At 40.8% G+C, this 19,349-nt stretch overlaps 2 protein-coding genes and 1 long non-coding RNA gene across 3 annotated transcripts; 2 read left to right on the top strand and 1 right to left on the bottom strand.

The window, feature by feature from the left end:
• Positions 1-1,878: 1,878 nt before the first annotated feature.
• On the bottom strand, positions 1,879-13,065 carry LOC147818321 (uncharacterized). The gene is made up of 5 exons (XR_015438093.1): positions 12,959-13,065; positions 9,115-12,373; positions 8,433-8,750; positions 5,050-5,209; positions 1,879-3,609 (listed from the first exon to the last, which is right to left on the bottom strand). It is a non-coding gene; the product is annotated as an uncharacterized LOC147818321 (long non-coding RNA).
• On the top strand, positions 3,003-10,513 carry vwa7 (von Willebrand factor A domain containing 7). Its single transcript, XM_023420428.2, has 16 exons — positions 3,003-3,248; positions 3,382-3,615; positions 3,805-3,901; positions 5,037-5,171; positions 5,303-5,498; positions 5,672-5,841; positions 6,283-6,395; positions 6,524-6,640; positions 7,056-7,274; positions 7,674-7,806; positions 7,974-8,126; positions 8,242-8,334; positions 8,450-8,745; positions 9,097-9,233; positions 9,458-9,617; positions 9,743-10,513. Exons 1-16 carry the CDS (start codon positions 3,003-3,005, stop codon positions 10,298-10,300), a joined length of 3,057 nt encoding a protein of 1,018 aa, XP_023276196.1. The 3' UTR covers positions 10,301-10,513.
• LOC111665448 (sodium- and chloride-dependent GABA transporter 2-like) lies at positions 11,986-19,053 on the top strand. The gene is made up of 15 exons (XM_023420456.2): positions 11,986-12,145; positions 12,234-12,368; positions 13,549-13,689; positions 14,319-14,406; positions 14,526-14,658; positions 14,739-14,873; positions 14,944-15,047; positions 15,168-15,292; positions 16,540-16,652; positions 16,740-16,877; positions 17,122-17,224; positions 17,679-17,779; positions 17,935-18,105; positions 18,603-18,718; positions 18,832-19,053. The coding sequence occupies exons 1-14, from the start codon at positions 11,986-11,988 to the stop codon at positions 18,708-18,710; spliced, it is 1,755 nt and encodes a 584-aa protein (XP_023276224.2). The 3' UTR covers positions 18,711-18,718; positions 18,832-19,053.
• The last annotated feature ends 296 nt before the right edge of the window (positions 19,054-19,349 follow it).

The raw sequence follows: 19,349 nt of genomic DNA, 5'->3' as shown, positions 1-19,349 counted from the left end.
TCAGTTCAATACTTTTTGTTTAATCCTGCTGACAAACAAACAAACAGACGGACAGACACAGCTGAAAACCCCCTTAGTGGAAGTAATAAAAATATATTTCAAAATCATTGAGTGAGCCCTGCTGTCATGTGCTCTGTGGTTTTTAAGAACCAGTTAGTAGATGAAAATATGTTCACAACAAGTTGGAAGCCTAATGCATATATATATATTTTTTTATGTCTGTTCAACAAATAGGATGGAAGGATAGCAAAAGTAAATACTGAATTTCGTTTTGTTCAAATGATGCCTTTAATTCCTGGCAGTTTTTTTCTGTCTAGCTGTGCCTTCATATATTTAAACGTGATATGTATTTTCCGATGTCTGATGAGGTTTGAGGGTTTTAGGAGTAACTGGCATCAGCAATGTATTGGCATAAAAACTCCCCCACAACTGTAAAAAGTGGAGGGCAAGTGGTGCTGATAGCTATCACAAGATGAGAGCAGTAAAAAGACACCCGTTGGAAAATGGGAAGTAACTATCCAAATCAGGACCTTCATTATCATTGTTGCAGAGAGTGAGTTCTGCAGTCTGTTATGACTAAATTAATGCTTCTATACACAGAAAAATACCAGGAGCAGTTCTTATAAACACACAGAGAATATGTTAGCGTAGCAAGAGTAGACCTATTATAATATGTAATGTATGTGGTTGATGTGACAGTAAAACTGGGTCATGTGAATCTTCTTGCTGAAGCAAAACCAGTGTGAAAATCTATCAACCCAGAATAAAAGTGGGTTACCTTACCGCAGGTAAACAGGAAACATGCACTAACCACCTGCAGCTATCTTCCAGTAAATTGGGAAGTTCAGAGAAGTATGACCTCTGGTTGTTCTAAATGTTTTCACCCATCACCCTGCTTCTGTAGGTGTGTGTGATCAAGCTTCCCAATAATCTACTTTCACTTTCTGAGAGAAACAGTGGGTTTTTTTGTGGCTTGCTCACGAGTTGGAGTGAGACATACACACAACTACAGACACAAAACATTCTTCTTCTCTCTTTGTTTCTCTTTCACCCCATAACTAAAATGGGAACAAATATTTTTGCTCTGGAAAACTAGTTTAAGTCTTAAAAGGTGGTTGAGAAGCTGCCAAATCCCTGAAACAACACAAGACCAAAGCTGAAAAATACCCCAATCATTTAGTCCATGTCCTTTTACCACATTCAGTCACACAAACTGAAGTTCAGCATTGTCACAAGCGTTGGCTAGCAACTGATGCCCTTCTTTGAACAGCCATTAGAAATGCGGGTAACTATGGAGAGAGGAAGGGGTTGTAGTGTTTGCAGTTGTGAAAAGCAGTGTTTTTTGGTGTCTTTAGGAAAAGCGGGAGTGATGGAGGGAGAGAGGGCAGGGGGGGTTGGGGTAGGCCTTAAGTTGAACACCCTGACTGGTAATATATGCAGCCCTATTGTGGTGAATCAATGCACCATGCAATAATGGGGGGTAAGGAGGGGTACAAGGCTGTAGGGAAGCTATGACGGGATGTCCTCTGCCTTATGGTGTGCCCCCCTCACTAAGAAACACAGCCAAGACCGTGCCGTGTCAACTAGACTCTCATCCGAGCTTCTTTCATTCATATCTTGGTTGTTATTTTTCTTACCGAGGAGCCAGCCAGAGACAAGAGCCCAAGGTCAGACAAATGTGAAGACTCAATAATTTTGTCACACAGACAAGAATGCTGTGATATCAGGGGCCGTTTCCTCTGTTAACAAGTTGTGGTTCTAAGTTGTTATATGAACATACATTTGTGGCGTTGCTGTGCGCTGTGACTGTGACTGTGGTGTCTCAGCTTAATGCGCGTCTCAACCAAGTCTAAAGAGGAAGAGTCTGACAGGATGAACTGAGGTAAGAACATTTTTATTTTGTGTCGAAAAACTTAGATTAAAGGTACAACTATAACGAAGTGTTTGTAGTTGTCTGGTAATATACAAACAGAGGTTGAAAAAATAATGAATACAGCATGTACTAATTTGTGCAATTAAAAAATGACTCATATTCTTGTTGATATTCTTTCACTGCGATGAAGGAGGAAGTTTGGTGCAAAGCTAAGCTCTAGTTAATACACTGTGCGTACATGCATCAGTAATGGGCAAACTAAGCAATGATAAGAAGTACGCAAACTATACAGGTTAAACACAAAAAAATGTATCAGATCAGAAAGTGATTGATAGGAGGAATCTTTGTGTTCTCAATTTAAGGCCCCACACCGATCAATTAAAAGTGATTTGCTGAATGGACACTGGCAGAGTGGAGGGAGCAGTTGTTTGTGGGCCTCATGCTTTGTTTCAGTGTCTCCCTTGTGAAATCATAAGACTATGAGAACAAAACCAAAGTATTGTATCTGAATAAAGTGGACAAAGAACAATAGGAGCCTCTGTACAGACAAGGCTGAGAAAAATGTGAGAGAAGGTTTTAGGGGGGGGGGGTGTTATAAGGAGTGGGTGATGACAGAAAAGGACACATGGATGACTGGCACAGACTGATCAAATCAGCACAAAACTTTACTGAACAATAGGAGTCGGGTCAATTCATAACCATCTATTTAATAAGCAAGAATTGATTTTATGTGACAAAATCATGAATCATTAAAGAACTCTCTTGGTAATGTCGGTTCAGTTCAGCTAAATGTTGTTTGATGTTGGAACATTATTTTCAACATGCATCCATAAAAGGCAAAGCAACTAAAATAGGTTTGAAATTTTATAGCTCAAATTTATTGACGCTACACACGGAAGTGTAATGTGACAGGTGTTGCTTGACAAACCTGACCTGACTCTGCATTTCCCATCTGCTGTACAGAGCATTTTAGCATCTATTTAGGTCTATACCATGTGCTATGCCTATTAAATTGCCTTAAAGTTGGATACAAGAGTGTATTTTGTATTGCAATTTACTGCAAAACCCATGGTTTTATTTTATTTTATGCAGGTAGGATGTGACCTACTCAGCCTATCTCCAGGACATAATGTCAACAGCCAGAGGAAGAATCTGGGAGGAGAGTGGGAAACCATTGTACTGGTTTATTCTCGCTTACCTCCTCCTTCTGGCTCTACCATGCTTGGGTTTCCTCCCCAATTTTTGGTCTCGAGTGTTAACGCTGTCCTTCGACTCGCACACGCACCAGTACATGACGGAGCAGGCCATTCTCAACGTCACCTTGGAGACTCTAAAGAGCACCAAAAAACACCAGGGAAACCATGCACAGGAACAGGTGAGCTGATGTGTATTTACTGTGCGTCCAGTATAAAAGAGTCATTGAGGTCAATCATATTATCCATGTGATATCGAGCACTGAACTACTTCTCGTTCCAATGATGGTAAAAATCAGCCTGTGTCCCTCCCAGACCAGACTAGGCCGTGGCTTCTGGAGAGCTGTGGGAGAAGTGGTGAAGTCCAACGCTGCCATGGACTTCCTGATCTCCACCAGGTCCGACCCGGTGTACCACTTTGATTCAGAGCGTGTGGACAGTGCCATGGTGATGTTACAGCAGTTGTGGGCTCAGACTCTGCGCTCAGTACAGGCCGAAGAGTACCAAAGTGCTCACCACAGCTTGGGCCAGCTATTCCACTCCCTGCAGGTACACAGATGTGATTGATGAAGATGTGAAGATGTGATATACTGTAACAGTGGTAATTAGTTACAATTTATATATTAGCTTACTTCTGAACAATACTGTTTTCCAATTTAAGAACAATCTTTTTAAGTATTCATACATAAACATAATAAAACAGGTAAGGCTTTGTCTTTCATACATGTGTTTTGCCAGGACTTCTACAGCCACAGTAACTGGGTGGAGATGGGCCAGCACTCCATATACCTGCACCTGCTGCAGCCAGAGGAGCCTGCCATCCCTGTGGCTAAAGGTAATTCATATTCATATCTGTGATTACACTACTGCCCACTTCATCACATCAAAACCTGATCGTGGCATGATGATCTTACAAAGCATCTCTTCACAAAATCAGTTACTCAAGTTACTGACTGCAGATGTTTGCCTCATGGTGTCGATTGTGTATCATGATTAATATCACGATAAAGATCTCCCAGAACACAGTTTTCATTTGGGTTCATTAAAAGGAAAAACATTTATTGTACTCCAAATCAAAACATAAGGCCAGATATGGTTAAACAAAAACAAATTTGGGGAATTTTCCAACATTTGCTGTACATTAATTCATGATGTGCCAACTAGTGTTGCTGACTAAAACCATAAAGCTAAACAAACTAGATGACAAGTCAATAGTTTGTCAGTGGAAAGGCAGGTAATCTGGCTGGTTCAACAACCACACCTAACAACACAGACATTCTGGCAACTACAACAGTGGACACTCTGACTATGTAATGTATACATACTGAGGATAATGGCTAAAGAAAAACAAGTCTACAGACACATGGCTGATCAGCTGATGGGCAGAAGGAGGAAACACAGCTAGTGGTTTAGCTTTCATTTTTAGGGAATTAGTTCTATACCGTACAAATTCAGTTTTAAACATCAATTGTTTCAGTCATTTTCACTCACTATCACTGTTTGTGCCTTGCTCTTTAACATGTTGCATGGCCAGTACAACTGACTGAAATCTTAACAGGCGAATGACCGGTGCCATGGTTTTATTATTTATTTATTTATGATGGTAAAACTAAAAATGCCATCTACCTCACAGTTCCAATGTACTTGACCTTAAACCTGAAAAGTAATGTGAAGCCTTTTAACACGTTTTAACTCAGAATGGTAGACATTCCCTGTGACCAATCATTTGCCGGATAACTTGTAACAAAATATAGCTGTTGCATACTGTACCAAATCCTCACACAGCGTACTTGATGGTGAAGAAAAGACCTTCAATCCAAACAGTAAAAACCCAAACAAAGATGATTGGAAAGTATCAGTTTTGTATAAATTAAAAAAAAAAAAAAAAAAAAAAAAAAAAAAAAGGGCATACAATAAGGATTTGGAGCTTTAACGATGATAAACTAAACCCTCACTCTTTCTGTCCACAGAGGACACCCCTACCTGTATGGAGTGCTTCAGTATCACCTGTCGAAACAACCTTCTGCCAAGACTGACAAACACACAGCAAGGCCTCCAGCAGCTCACCACTGGCTACTTCAGCACTGACCATCTAAAACCTCAGGGTATGCTAGTCCAGCTTCAGCCACCAACAGCTGCAGTCCTGCCAAAAAAAACAACAACAAAGGAACGTGTGAATTAAAATCAAAAGCATTTTCCACACAGAATGTTTTCATGGCTTATTTTTACTTTTCAGGTAAATGTAGTCATGGGGGTATTCTGGACAGTAGCCGCTTTATGGGGGCTAAAGGGGGCATCAACAAGGACAGCACCTCACCTCTCTTCTCCCCTCACCATTACCTCCATGTGGAAGCTGCCACTTTGGCCACTGAGGCCACCCTGAGTGTACTGAGAGACCTCAGGGACACTGTTGGTCACGAAACCTTCCTCCGGTAACTTTAAACCACTGTTACAATTGTCTGAATAGAAAACACATAATAATATGCAGCAGGGTCCAAAAGTCTGAGACCATTTTCCCATTCAGCTTCCCAAGTATATGTTGCAAATGTCAGCTGATGATGGTATGTAGTATGTTTTTATGATCCTTCTAAACTTCTTTTGACAGGTTCTTCAGTGTGAAGCAGGTCCCTGCACTGGTATTCGTCATGGACACCACAGGTAGCATGTTTGAGGAGATCACTGCTGCTCGCCTCCGGGCTCACACCATCATCCAGAGCCGAGCCAACAGCCCTGGGCAGCCTGGCACCTTTCTACTTGTGCCCTTCCATGACCCAGGTGAGGGATATCTGTCACAGTTTGGAAAGAAAATAGTACTGTACAGAGCTGGAAAAATCTGCCTGAAGAGCTGGGCTAAAAAGTCATATGTTTGACCTCTTTCTATTATGGCCAAAAGCATATACCACAATACACTACTACTGCACAGGAGAGAAAAAAAACAAACACCTTTTGTGGCTCCAGAGGCAACCATGCAAAATTTGATACTGCCTGAAGTGATGTCATTTGAGTCAGTGTTGGTCAGGAATGAACACTACAAAGTTGCATTAGTGGTGTTAGAAAGAAGCAAGCTTACCGAGGCTACATAAGCCACTAGTGGTGTTATACACCCAAATCTCTGTTCAAACTCTCGATATCTCTGGCTCCGCTGCATTGTTATTTCAGAAAACGTCTGTGGCTGTTACTTACCATCTAACATTTCTGGTCTACTGTGCTCTGCAGGTGTAGGACCAGTGTATGAGACCAATGACCCAAACCAGTTTATGCAACACATGGAGAACCTGATGGCGCTGGGAGGAGGAGACGAACCAGAGATGTGTCTCTCTGCCATTCAGGTAACTTTATAAGCTGTTGGTTTTGTTGGACTCGAGGTGAAGTGATCAGGTACAGTGGGGTCCAAGCAGCATGTGTGAATTGTAAGCACATGTGGCAGCTGATTTCACATTTCGCTGTGTGTTTACAGTTGGCGCTCACTCACAGTCCACCACTGTCAGAGATATTTGTATTCACTGATGCCTCCCCTAAAGATGCCCACAAGTTTGACACGGTGAAGGCACTCACACTTGAGAAACAGAGCAAGGTAGGTTTCTCAAGATTATTCCTCTCAATAAAAGATTTGTCATCTTCAGTATTGTACACATGCGGTTAGTCTGAAGACACTGAGCCATGGTTTTACTGGGATACGTTTGAATATAACATCTCAGACTTAAAGGTTTCACCTAATGATATTAACAATTCAAATTTTCAAGTCAGGAAGTCATTATCTACGTCTGCAGATGCTGCTTATATTGCTTCAAATAGGAGGAAGAGTATTACGTACATTGTGCATGTGCATTTTTCTTTCTGAGATGAATTGGGAAATTAAATGTGTCTTATCTTACATCCGGTGCATTTACTGTGGACAGACACTGTGACAAGCGAGAGGACAAGTTGTATTTTGGGCACATTTCTTTCAGCTCAACCATCGCTCAAGTTCCAATCTGATTTTCCCACAGGTGACATTTCTCCTAACTGAAGACCCCAAATATACAGAGACCAGAGGGAGGAGGAAGAGAAGGAGGAGAAAGAGGAGGAGTGGGGAAGTTTTGTCCCCTGATCGTTTCTCTCTTTACTCTTCCCTGTCCTCCCTGTCAGGAGGATTGACTATATTCACCACCAACTCTGACATCCACAAGGTCTCTACCATAGTGGAGGATTACACAGCTGCTGACAAGGTACAAGACTAAGATCCTTTTTAATGGGGATAAACATTTTAATCGTTTTTTTCTCCTGCTTTCCTACCTTGATAATTATCTCACAAGCCTTCAGATTTATCTCGTGGCCCATTATGGGTTTCCCGACAACTCAGCTACATCATTACTAATGAGTCTCTGGTTCATATTCCTATTAACAATCTGCCCACTGACTTTTTGTGCCAATTGGAGGCAAGCATTAAATCGCTCCATAGAGCTGACAGGAACTGCGGGGTTTGGTAATATCTGTGTGTCATCACTTTCACATAAAAGTTGTTGTGTGATCCATTTTCATTATAGAAATGTTGACTATCTCTTCGAAGTAGAAACATCAGTTATCATTGAGATATGTTCAGCACATTTTTCTTCCTTACTCCCCAGGTGACCCTACTCCATGTGGAGAGTGCCCAGGAGTTGATGTCCTCCCATTGCTTCAGAGTTGACAGCTCAGTAAAAAATGTCACCCTACATGTCACTGGCATTCTGACAGAGTGTATCCTTACCAATCCTTCAGGTACATCTAGGGCAGAGTTATAGGGTATACAAGTATAAACTGGAAGATAAATCTAGGCAGCATTAGTATTCTGGGAACTACTGTCTGAGTTGCACTTTTGTAATGCTCTTCTATACATTTGACAATAAATTATTTTCCACAATTATTCATCTTTCTCTCCTGTTCAGACCAAAACCAGTCTCTGTTGAGCGAGCAAGGCCCCCTAGCAGAGTTGGAGCACTTTGAGGGTCTGTACCGTATCAGCCTGCTTCCCCCTATACAGCCAGGCCAGTGGAAAGTCCACGCCAAGAGTGACGGACACCTCACATTCAATGTGATAGGTAAAGAAAAACCGTGCAAGACACTGAGAAAATCCCCCTACAGATAATTATTTGCACATTAGATATTATTAGACTGCACTTTAGATAAAAGGTGTCTTTTGATCTGCACCACCAGGTGACAGCAGTGTAGATTTCCTGTATTACTTTGCCACTGTAACCAATGAGACACACCCAGGTCTGGCCAGAGTGGAGGGCAGTCCAGTAGCAGGTAAGGTATTGATATATAATTGGTGATGCATCAGTGACAGTCAACAGTAAATCTCACACCCAGGAATGTGCCTGCCATCTAACAAAAACACTTTCTACCTTATTTAACTTCCCAGGTGTCCCTGCCTTTCTGGTGCTGGCTGTTACAGGCCTGGCTCCAGAGGACGAGGCATCTTTCACTCATGTGATGCTGCTGGGAGGTCAAGGGGAGACGCTCCAGCAGGTGACGCTGAACTCCTCCTCCTCCTCTTCTTCTTCACCGTCATCCTACTCAGTGGACGAGCTGGTGGGATGGGTGGGCTCTGTTCCCAGCGTTCCCTTCTGTGTTCAACTTACAGGCCGAGACGGCAGAGGAAACAAGCTGGAGAGGGTTTCCACGGAGATGGTGCAGCCCACTCGTGTTCAGATACAGGTAAGCTGTAGTAGTGTTACACAAAACATGGGTTGCTCTGGTAACAAGGAGGTCAATGCTGTGACTCAGTTGTTAAACATGCTTTATGGATGTTAATTTCTCTCTTCTGTCGAACATATTCAGGGTTCTTAAATGATGCACCATAAATTTAAATTTTTATTTTTACCTTTTTATTACTCACAATTTTCACCCGATTCTGCAGTTCCTTTTAGCTCTATGGAACATTTTATAGCATCTTCTAGCTAACTGTTTTGACCTCATGGCATGCAACTGTTCCATGACCAACTTTCCATTGAAATTCTGTGTTGGTGAATTTTCTGATTCATACAATTTCATATTTTTGTACCTCAGGTGTTGTCTGTCCCTCACCTGGTACCCGGCCACAGCACAATAGTGGACTTCGACATCCTGAACCACGGCCCGGCCCGACTCTTCAGTCTGAGCATGGATGATGACTGTGGATATCTTCATAAGAGTGGACCTCACAGGTAGGGTAAAAAAAAAAAACAAAGCATCTTGCTCAGTCACAGAATGAACAGCAGAGCACTTAAACTGTTGTCTCTTAATAAGGTAATAAAGTAAAATAATTTTGAAGAGATGTACATTTTTAAATCAGAATGGTCGCCATAATTATATGTGTGCTGTCAGAAATGAATAAAGCTTCTAAATAAAGCAAAATTAAGTTTTTAAAGTTTGACTTTCTGTTCCTTAGCTTCCCTGTTGCAGAAAACGGGTCTTTCCATGAGCAGGTGAACATCCACACTCCTGCCACGGCTCAGGCAGGAGCGACTGTCACTCTTACACTCACTGTTCGTGTTCATAACTCTACAGAATCAAATTACGCAGTGACCTACTTGACCGTGGTCCCCCCGGTGAGCATTAACTGAAAACAACCAGGATATAATTCATGCAGAAGTCTACTGTGTTTTTGTGGAGATCACTAATTAATCTCACACACTGATCATCGCTCTGACATCACTTCCTCTTCCTCCTGTAGGATCCTGACACGTCCCCACCATTGTGCTCTGCTGTAGGAGAGCAGTCCACCTGTCCCTCCATTTGCACACAGTCTAGCTGGAGTGCGTCTCTGGTCGTGTCAGACAGAGGGCGCTCCGGCCTCGCTGCCCTCCAGCTAAAGAGGGGTGAAGGCATTCTGACTTTATTCCTCAGCCCACCACCCACAGAGGAGTTCATGGGAAACACCCAGACTGGCACTGACCAACAAGAGGAACACAGGGACATGACAACCAGTGGAAGCCACTACCACCACCACCACAAGGCCAGATTAGAGAAGGGAGACTCCCCTTTAAATGTGTCTGAATGGGTCCTCGGATCATCTCAGCCACTGTGGGTGAGGTACACGTCCAGCTGCTGCTCTGCTCAGGCAGAGCTGCTGGTGTGGGATACGGCTGGAAATATGAAGCGCTGCAATCTAACGCCTGGTCAGCAGAGGCAGCTAAGAGACAGGAGTAGAGAAACTAGTGGAGCTGGTCGGATTAAACTCACAGGCATCTTTTTATTGCTCTTAAGCCTGTTGTGGTATCCTCTGCTTTAGCTTGATGTGATTACTAATGTTTTGCAGGTCAAACTAATCTATGTGTTGATCACTGGATCCCAGTATTCCAGACAAGGAGCTCATCAAAGAAGATATAAAGCTTGTCCTTTTATAACGCAAAGAAATGTGTCTTTACTTATTGCTGATACTGATTAAGTGTTTGCTACTGTAATTCTTAAAAAGTGCACTGAATAAAAGAATGAATAATTTGAATATTGCTGTCAATAACTTTGCTACTACACATATATCCATCTACACACTTACACATACATTCATACTCATACACATAATACAAACATGCACTTACATACGATCATGCATATACTGAAAAATGCCAATAAAAACATTAATATAAAAAAGCAGACACTGACAAGAAACAAGAACACAGCAAAGCCCAATGACTTTTGAAAGACATCTTTTGTGTCTTTCAGTTCTGCCTGCTGTTTGTTCTGCACTGGATGTGTGTAAACACGCTGCTGCTCTAAAGGAGTTTGTTTAAACTGGTGTAAATAGAGATGATCAACTATCATTTGAGCAAAGTCTGACTGATGCAGGCTCCTAAGGCTAATTACCTATGACAAAATATATTGCATCATTTACTCATAATGACAATGTGAAAATAGCTTATATATATGTGCTTCCATTTGTGTGGCTGGGCATGTGATAAAAAGAAGCGGCTGCTAAGAACAGATACAACTCAATAAATATGAAGTTAGGACAGATGAGGATATGTATAGAATAATTAGATGATATGTGCAACATCACAATAATATGTTAGAAAATGTTTTACCTGAGACCTTTAAGATTTGATTTGGCTATATCAAAAAATACACTTTTATGCTCCTGATGGTTAATTATGATTATGACATATTTTCATGGGCAGAAAGAAAAAAAATTGTCAACTACTATGATGATTATATGAGTTATCCTGAGTATTGAGAAATGTTTGGTCTGATTTGGTTTACAGCTGGTTTGTTTGTAGGAAAGGATTTGTATGAAAGTACACAGACCTCATGTACAGTCCTGATGAAGGCAAGGAAGCTGAAAACACAGGGGAAATTAAGCATGATGTGTAAGAGGTATGCAACTTGTTGAATTTCAATTGACACATCACAAATACCACCGGAAGATATTGAGAAACCAAGTGGTCATGCTTTACTTCAACTGCAGAATCTTCCCTGCAAACATCTGTTTAATGTTTCGGAGTGAGCCCATGTGGCTTCTTTCAAACCAGACTTTGATTATGCAGACACAGTCTGACAGGCGAAGTTTGGCGAAGATTATTTTAGGCCTGTTATGACGTAGTGCTGCAGCATATATCAATGTCTGTGTCACCAGCTTTCAGATATCTGAAGGCTTCAGATATCTACTTAACTACATAATGTTGAAATTTATATTAAAAAATGTGATTTGATTCTTAGTTAAAAGTGTGAATAACTTAAGCCTTTCCTTGCAGAAGTCAGTTTCTCAAGGAAAGCAAAAATTGTTTAATTAACGATCAGCTGTTCTTTTAGAGATTGAAATTCCAGCTCGGCCAGGAGGTAAGTTACATTACAAATGAGAACTGAATAACTGTCAGGCGGTTACTCATTACACCTGTAAGGAATCCATGAAGAGGCAGAGACAACCTGAACACGAAGCACAGAGGTTAAAAGGAAGATTGGGTCCAGACTGAGCTTTTGGGGATGTTGAATAGAAAACAAGAGACACAAAACAAGCAAGAAGAGATGGAGGAGAGAGGACACTGGGGCAGTAAGGTGGAGTTTCTCCTGGCTGTGGCGGGAAATGTTGTCGGACTGGGCAACGTGTGGAGGTTTCCTTACCTCTGCTACAAAAACGGAGGGGGTAAGCATAACATAATAAACAATACTCACTGCTTGTTATCCAAAATGAATAGTACAGGTATGCACTGTTGTGTATTTTGTAAATTCAGGTGCATTCCTGGTGCCGTATCTGGTATTTGTGGTGACCTGTGGCATACCTCTATTCCTGTTGGAGACCACCATAGGCCAGTACACCCAGGAGGGCGGTATCACCTGCTGGAGGAAGCTGTGCCCGCTGGCAGAGGGTAAACTGTTCAGGACCGATTGTAACAGAACAAGGCAAAAAGTTCACCTATTGTACCAACCACAAAAAGCTGGAAAAAGCAAGACTCACTGGAAATTATTTTTGAAATGATTGCTGACAGGAGTAGCTGTCATTATAGACTTATGGTATTTCCCCACTGTGGGAAAGTTTCTTTTTTCAGTTCAGGCAGTTCAGTGTTTGACTGAGGTAATCACACTAAGAAGGGATGTGTGAGGCAGTAACACATTACCCACACTTCCTTACTGTAACAAGCTTAAACACAAATGATGAAAGACCATATGTAATGGTTGTCAGCACAAGGCAAACATTGACAAACTAACATCTACATGTTCTCCGTGACCCCTTTTTCAAGCAAAAAATATATATTAATATTTAAACAAGGGAAGTTGGAAATGTTTTTAGTTGTGTTATTGAATGTTTATTTTAAGGAACACTCATCAAACTCAAGTCAAACTTTACAGGTGTTAGCGACCCGCTACTGCATAAGTGAATGAAGTTGTATTAACCCTTGTGGCTTCAAAACGGCTGCACGAAGTCACATAAACAGTGACAGAGTCGAAGTGAACTCACCAGACGTCTGTAACCGGCTCTCCATCTCTGCCATTAGCTAGAAGCTCAAATGCTACATTAGCCGCTATTAGCATGACACCCATAATACATTCATTGTGACACCCCTGAATCTCTTACCGAAGTATCGGCAGTAGAGTTGCATTGTGGGTAATGTAGGTGCCAGGTTTTGACAAGGAACAAGAACACATGAAATGAAAAATATTTGTTCTTTGTTTTTGTTTTTTTAAACTGTCTAACTATATAGAAATGGAATGGTAAACCAAAGGAGGAATGTTTCTTATAACAAGGACTGAATATTTTAAACATGAGTTATCTGCTACATGTACATTCCCTCAGGTAAGCTCAGGTAAAAAAAAAAAAGAAAGAAAAAGAATGAAAAGTGCCATTCTTTAAATTTTCGTTTGGCCTTATATTTGTAAAACTATAAAATTGTAATAATTTTTATTTCCTTTTATTTATCTTTGGGGGTAAATTAGTCCCTTGGGTGAGTCATGTCATTTGTCAGGTGTTAGGTTCTAGTGATCCTGACCAATGACTGGTTTACTGAATGGAGGAAGTCAGGTTCTTCTAATGCATATCTGGCCCCGTAGGTATTGGCTATGGTGGGCAGCTGATCCTCTTCTACAGCTGTATGACCTACATTATTATCCTGTCCTGGGCTTTGCTCTACCTGGTGTTCTCCTTCAGCTCCCAGCTGCCCTGGTCCAGCTGCGACAACTACTGGAACACAGGTAAAATGGGCACTGTCACATGGCTTAAGGTTGACATGTGTAACACAGGACATGATAATACTATTTGCATGATTTGTGTGATATGTTATCACATATCAGTGAATTTTAATGAGGTCAGTAGTGGTTTCATGTTTTGTATCAATCAGGTGGGTAACAATATATATAAACTGAAACTACACCTGTAATTTTGTACAGAAAAATGATTGATTGCATTTCCATGATGTCTTATGTTGAATCATTTTTTCCACCATATTAGCCAGCAGCTAAATGGGATTCAGCCATCACTGATTTTAGTATGTACTTTTCCTACTGTGTCATGTCAAAATGTCTTATCTGAAAAAGATAAGACAAACCGTATGTTTTCATAAAATTTAGAGCACCTTTCTCAGACATTTGGTATGAAAATAATCAAAGTTAAAAGCATTTTTAAGAATCATCTATGTGTTTTTAAACATCACAGATGCATTAAGAAAAATTTCCTATACATGAAACAATGGGACACCACAGCACACCACAGCATGATTGATAAGCTATGCATGATGCTATTCAATGTTACCAACAAGGCAAAACTCTGACAAACTGTTTTTAAATGATATCAATTATTGACCTGAATCTTACTCTCCTTTCAGATGACTGTGTAGACTTTTCAACAAGAAATAACACCGTCCAATGGACCAACCAGACTAATTCAACCTCTGCTGCGACTGAATTCTGGGAGTAAGTCTATCATTAAAAAAACTAAGCCCCCAGACTGTTCTTCACATTCCAAGAAACAATTTAGTTGAATTTCATGCAAGATAAAACAACATTTTGTTCTTGTTGATCTTTTTCCATAGACGACGAGTGCTCGCTATTTCAGCGGGGATTGAGGAGATAGGCAGCATCAGGTGGGAGGTGCTGTTGTGTCTTATTGTCATGTGGATCATCTGCTACTTTTGCATCTGGAAAGGGGTCAAATCTACAGGAAAGGTATTAATAAAAGTCCTAAACTGTGGTAAATGTCTATACAATATTACTATCTTAATATCATATCTGTCTTTTTTCCCCAGGTGGTTTATTTCACTGCTACCTTTCCCTATTTGATGTTGTTAATTCTTTTGATCCGTGGCCTCTCTCTTCCTGGTGCTCTGCAAGGAGTGCTGTTTTATCTCCTGCCTGAACCTTCACGACTCACAGACCCACAGGTGGGATCCTAAAGATATGCCGTGGCAGTGTAAGTGGACAAATGTACTCACTGCTGCTTTATTGGAACAGGTGTGGATGGAGGCTGGGGCTCAGATCTTCTTCTCATACAGTGTGGGTGTGGGCTCCTTAACTGTGCTAGGCAGCTACAACACTTATAACAACAACTGCTATAAGTAAGTATTTGTCAGTGTGTGGCTACTTACCTGATCAAGAGCTAAGCAGCAGCATATCGAAAATGATCAACCATGTGCTAGGAATTTGTAGAGGATGCACTGTGTTTTTATGTTTTGCAGAGACTGTCTGTGGCTGTGTTTGCTGAACAGTGGCACCAGTGTGGTAGCTGGATTTGCAGTCTTCTCGGTGCTGGGGTTCATGGCTCATGAGCAGGGCGTTCCCATTGCAGAAGTGGCTGAGTCAGGTAATGGAAGCCACTAGAGATATTCAGAAAGATGCAACCTTGTCTTCCTAGACCCAACATTACAGAGCATCACTAAATTCTGGCCGTGCAGAGGAGGCCTCCACCCTGAAGTGTAGTCTACCAGTAACTTTAATAGTTTAAATACATTTTATGTTACTATGTTACTTACAAGTAACTTTAAATTCTATATAAAAACATTTAGCTGATAAGCTTTAAAATATCTCACATTGTTAAGATTAAACCAGTGGTTCTCAACCATTTGGCTTGTGAACAACAACAAACGTCAACAGAAAAACTTTAAGAAATTCTTTCTGTTAAAACATATGTACTGTTACTTGTAATGGAGAATTTTTGCATTGTTGTACAGGTACTTTTATCTTATGAATCACTTCCTCCACCACTGATCCATGATGGGTAGAATCTTTTCTGCCACCTTGAGGTCAACCTCAGACACAACAGGCACAATAACACTTACTCAGCGTAAAGCCAGTGTAAGCAGACACAACTGACGGTCACCTCTTTTACACTGCATGCATTCCTGCTCTGGTATGCAGTGTGCACCCTACAGACCCAGGCATAGCAGCTGACTCTAGCTGGCATGTTTTGGGTGTTTGAATTCTGTTGGCAAGGGGAGCGATGTGGTTTACTATCATCTGATGTAGTGCGGGGCCACTGTGGGGGTTGGTGTATGTAGTCTTAGCCCCCGCTTGATGTCTGGGCAAACGCAACCATGTGCATGGAAATTGATCAACTTTAGATGAACCTTTGCACTTTTTCACTCAGTCCTCATAGTCAGGCCCTAACTCTGCTCATGTTGCTTCACTCTCATGTCTCTTCTTCTCCCTACCCAAATATTTACATCACAAACACAATCAGGCAGACTTCCCAGCTACAGTGCTTCCCTCAATCATCAGTAAACACTAATTGACATACAGTACTCAGATCTCATATAAATCACATGTCACTATGCTCTTTTTTAATTCCACTTATTCCCACTTTTTGTTCCACACGTCCTCATGAAAAACCATGAATAAAAACTACAAATGATCACAAAAATAATGCAGTGCCTTGGCCCTTGTTGTTGACAGCAACATACTGTAGGTAATTAGGATTTTTTTCCTTTACAATTTGCATTCAGTTTTCTGTAAAGATAATTTTCTTGATCTGCCATTGAGACACACTCAAGAAGAGATCTAATACAGATAGTAGGAGACCAGTCCAGCATCCAATCTGATGTTGTTTCCCAGGTCCAGGCCTGGCATTCATTGCATACCCTCAGGCTGTAGCCATGATGCCTGTGCCTCAACTGTGGTCCATCTGTTTCTTTGTCATGCTCATTCTCCTGGGTCTGGACACACAAGTAAGATGCACACTGACTCTTTTTTCATAGAAGAACCCATTTCCATTTGGAAATCTTCTTATTCTGTCTTGTCTGTTCTCTGTTCAGTTTGTCGCTATGGAGGTGGTGATGACGTCTATCATAGATATGTTTCCTACTGTAATGCGCAGAGCAGGCCAACGGGAGCGCTTCCTCCTCCTCTTCTGCCTCACATGCTTCTGTTCTCAGGTTGTCATGATCACTGAGGTCAGTACTTAGTCTGATACCTACATTTTTTATTTATTACCCCAATGTGGCTGTGCATTGCTGTCAAAATACAACAATTTTTACGTCCTTATTTTGATGCTTTCAGGTTATTATAACATTTTTCTCATAACAACATAAAAGTTGATGTAATAATGTGAAAATATTGGCTCCAATAGTCTTCCATATTTCCAAATTGAGTTCTACATTAAAATGTCATAATAAATGTCTCTGCTGTTGTCTCCAGGGAGGGATGTATGTGTTCCAGATGTTTGACTACTACGCTTGTAACGGAGCCTGCATCCTCTTTCTCTGTGTGTTTGAAACCCTGGCACTAGGATGGGTATTTGGTAGGTTTGCTGTTTAAAAGGAATAGTTCCTCTTTTATTCCTCTGTCATGTCTGTAGTAACCCTCTGGAGTCTCTGATGGTTACCTGGCAACTGGTCTCGGCTAACCCTATATGTCTGTAAACCCCCTGTATGATTGTGAATTGTTGTTTTTACACCTAGTTTTATATGGAGGGTAGTCCAGCAATGTAGTACTGAACTTCAGTAGAGACTCTTGATCCTACATTCTCATTATGCAACCAATAGCATTGTTTTGGTACACATCCATGTATTTCAATTATCTTTCAACCATGTCTCTTCCCCACATTTGACACAGAACCTCCAGAGCTAAAGTGAGCATTATGCAACTGACAGACTGAAGAAAACTGTTCCCCTTTAAATCACACCAATCATTCACAAACATCTGGCCTCATCTGGTCATTCTGTACTATTTATCCAACCTCATCTCCCATCAAGGGATCGAGCGGTTGTATGACATCATAAAGGACATGACAGGTGTGCGTGCCAACCCATTCTTCAAAATCTGCTGGCTCTACCTCACACCACTGGTCTCCCTGGTGAGTCAGGCTTTCAGTCTTGCATATGTGCATTATGAATATCCTCATGTTCACCTGAATATGCATTTTGCACTTTACTGAAATATCCAGATAAATTATATATATAACGCTGACAAAATAACAAACTACTGAATGTCTCTTCATTGTTTTCTCAGGGCTCTTTTATATGTTCTTTAGTGGAGTACCAGCCTCTAACGTTCAATCGCTGGTATGTGTACCCAGCCTGGGCATATGTGTTGGGCTGGGTAATGGCCCTGTCCTCCATCCTGCTTGTGCCAGGTTGGGCATTATATAAGCTGGGAACTGGAACTGGAACCCTCAGTCAGGTGGGAGAACTTAGTTATATATTATGATAATGAAATCAAATGGCATTGACTCGGTTCATGTGCTTCATGACTCCTTTCTTCTTTAAATCCTTGTGCAAAATATTAACTAATAAATAAAATTTGAGTATGTTCCAATAAAAATCTGAATACCTGTAGTCTAACAGATCTTATCACCTTTTTACATTTTTAAAATAATTATTATGTAGCAGAAATGTCCTTTAAAAGTTTAAAATGTTTAAGTTAATTAAAGTCTCCATCTAGCCTTAATTATAATGTTCATATCCAGAGTACAAACTTTGAAAGATCCAACAGCCAACATGCAGTATTATTGATTAATAGTATTATTGTCTTAATGCTGTTTCACCACTGCAACAATGCAATAAACCCATATTATGCAACCAACTCATAACAAGGGCTTTAATTTTACATATTTGATCCAGGTCAGTGGAAAGTTTGGTATTGAAAATTACTGGTGAATATTCATTTAAATTTCTTAGCGTTTCCATCGTCTGTGTCGACCTGACCTGGACTACTCACTGACCCAAAAGAAAGAGGCTGAGCTGCAGCGCGTCGGAGGGGAAGCCCTTCAACAGTTCACTGATTGATATGAAAGGTTATCCAATCCTTAACCAATTTGGCAACTATACCTATGGACCCAACAAGTACGATCTGGCACAGAGCGGGCTGGTTACTGACTGTGATATTACTGTCTCTGCTTTTCCTCAGGCAAGTCTAGAATCCAGAGGTCAAAGATGAGCAAGACTTCCTCCTTTCAGTGTCCAACACTGGATGAAAAAGAACCAACTATATGTTTCACATAAAAGCCCCCATTTCGTAAATTGATATTTTTCCAGAAAAGATGTGATAGAATCTCTAGATGAAAGGTTTGAAATAAAGATAAAGAAAAAACTGAAAAGAATAGTTAACTTAATCAATAAACATAACAAAATTCGCAGCCTCTGAAGCGAAAGTCTAATGTGATCCATTTCTTACATGTGGACTTTGTTGCTCCTTATACTTTCTCAACCGACTTCCTTAAGTGTTTCTGATTAAAATACATTTCTTGGTAAACAGCAATGTTACGTAACTTGCTAACACACATTATATGTACTGTGTTTTGGATGGAGAAATTTAACAACAACTAGACGGAAACATGAATGCTTTTAGTCCAATTTGGGTTACTGGTTAGTGGTGCACTTCAGCCTCTTGCGGCCGAAATCAGTATTACAAAAGCAAACAATTAC

Source organism: Seriola lalandi, unplaced genomic scaffold (genome assembly GCF_002814215.2).
Source record: "Seriola lalandi dorsalis isolate HSWRI2012SDOR001 ecotype SW California unplaced genomic scaffold, Sedor1 jcf7180002054642, whole genome shotgun sequence".
NCBI classification, from domain to species: domain Eukaryota; kingdom Metazoa; phylum Chordata; class Actinopteri; order Carangiformes; family Carangidae; genus Seriola; species Seriola lalandi.
Note: the sequence above shows the minus strand (reverse complement) of the source record. Positions and strands in the feature narration are given on the sequence as shown.

What these genes read in the sequence shown, in the direction of transcription:
- vwa7 (XM_023420428.2), top strand. Translation starts at nt 3,003, where the DNA reads ATGTCAACAGCCAGAGGAAGAATCTGGGAGGAGAGTGGGAAACCATTG. An exon ending in TGCCATCCCTGTGGCTAAAG is followed by an intron (nt 3,902 to 5,036) that starts GTAATTCATATT and finishes TTCTGTCCACAG; the next exon opens with AGGACACCCCTACCTGTATG. An exon ending in CCACTCGTGTTCAGATACAG is followed by an intron (nt 8,746 to 9,096) that starts GTAAGCTGTAGT and finishes TTTGTACCTCAG; the next exon opens with GTGTTGTCTGTCCCTCACCT.
- LOC111665448 (XM_023420456.2), top strand. Translation starts at nt 11,986, where the DNA reads ATGTTGAATAGAAAACAAGAGACACAAAACAAGCAAGAAGAGATGGAG. An exon ending in CTGCTACAAAAACGGAGGGG is followed by an intron (nt 12,146 to 12,233) that starts GTAAGCATAACA and finishes TTGTAAATTCAG; the next exon opens with GTGCATTCCTGGTGCCGTAT. An exon ending in GGCACTAGGATGGGTATTTG is followed by an intron (nt 17,225 to 17,678) that starts GTAGGTTTGCTG and finishes TCTCCCATCAAG; the next exon opens with GGATCGAGCGGTTGTATGAC.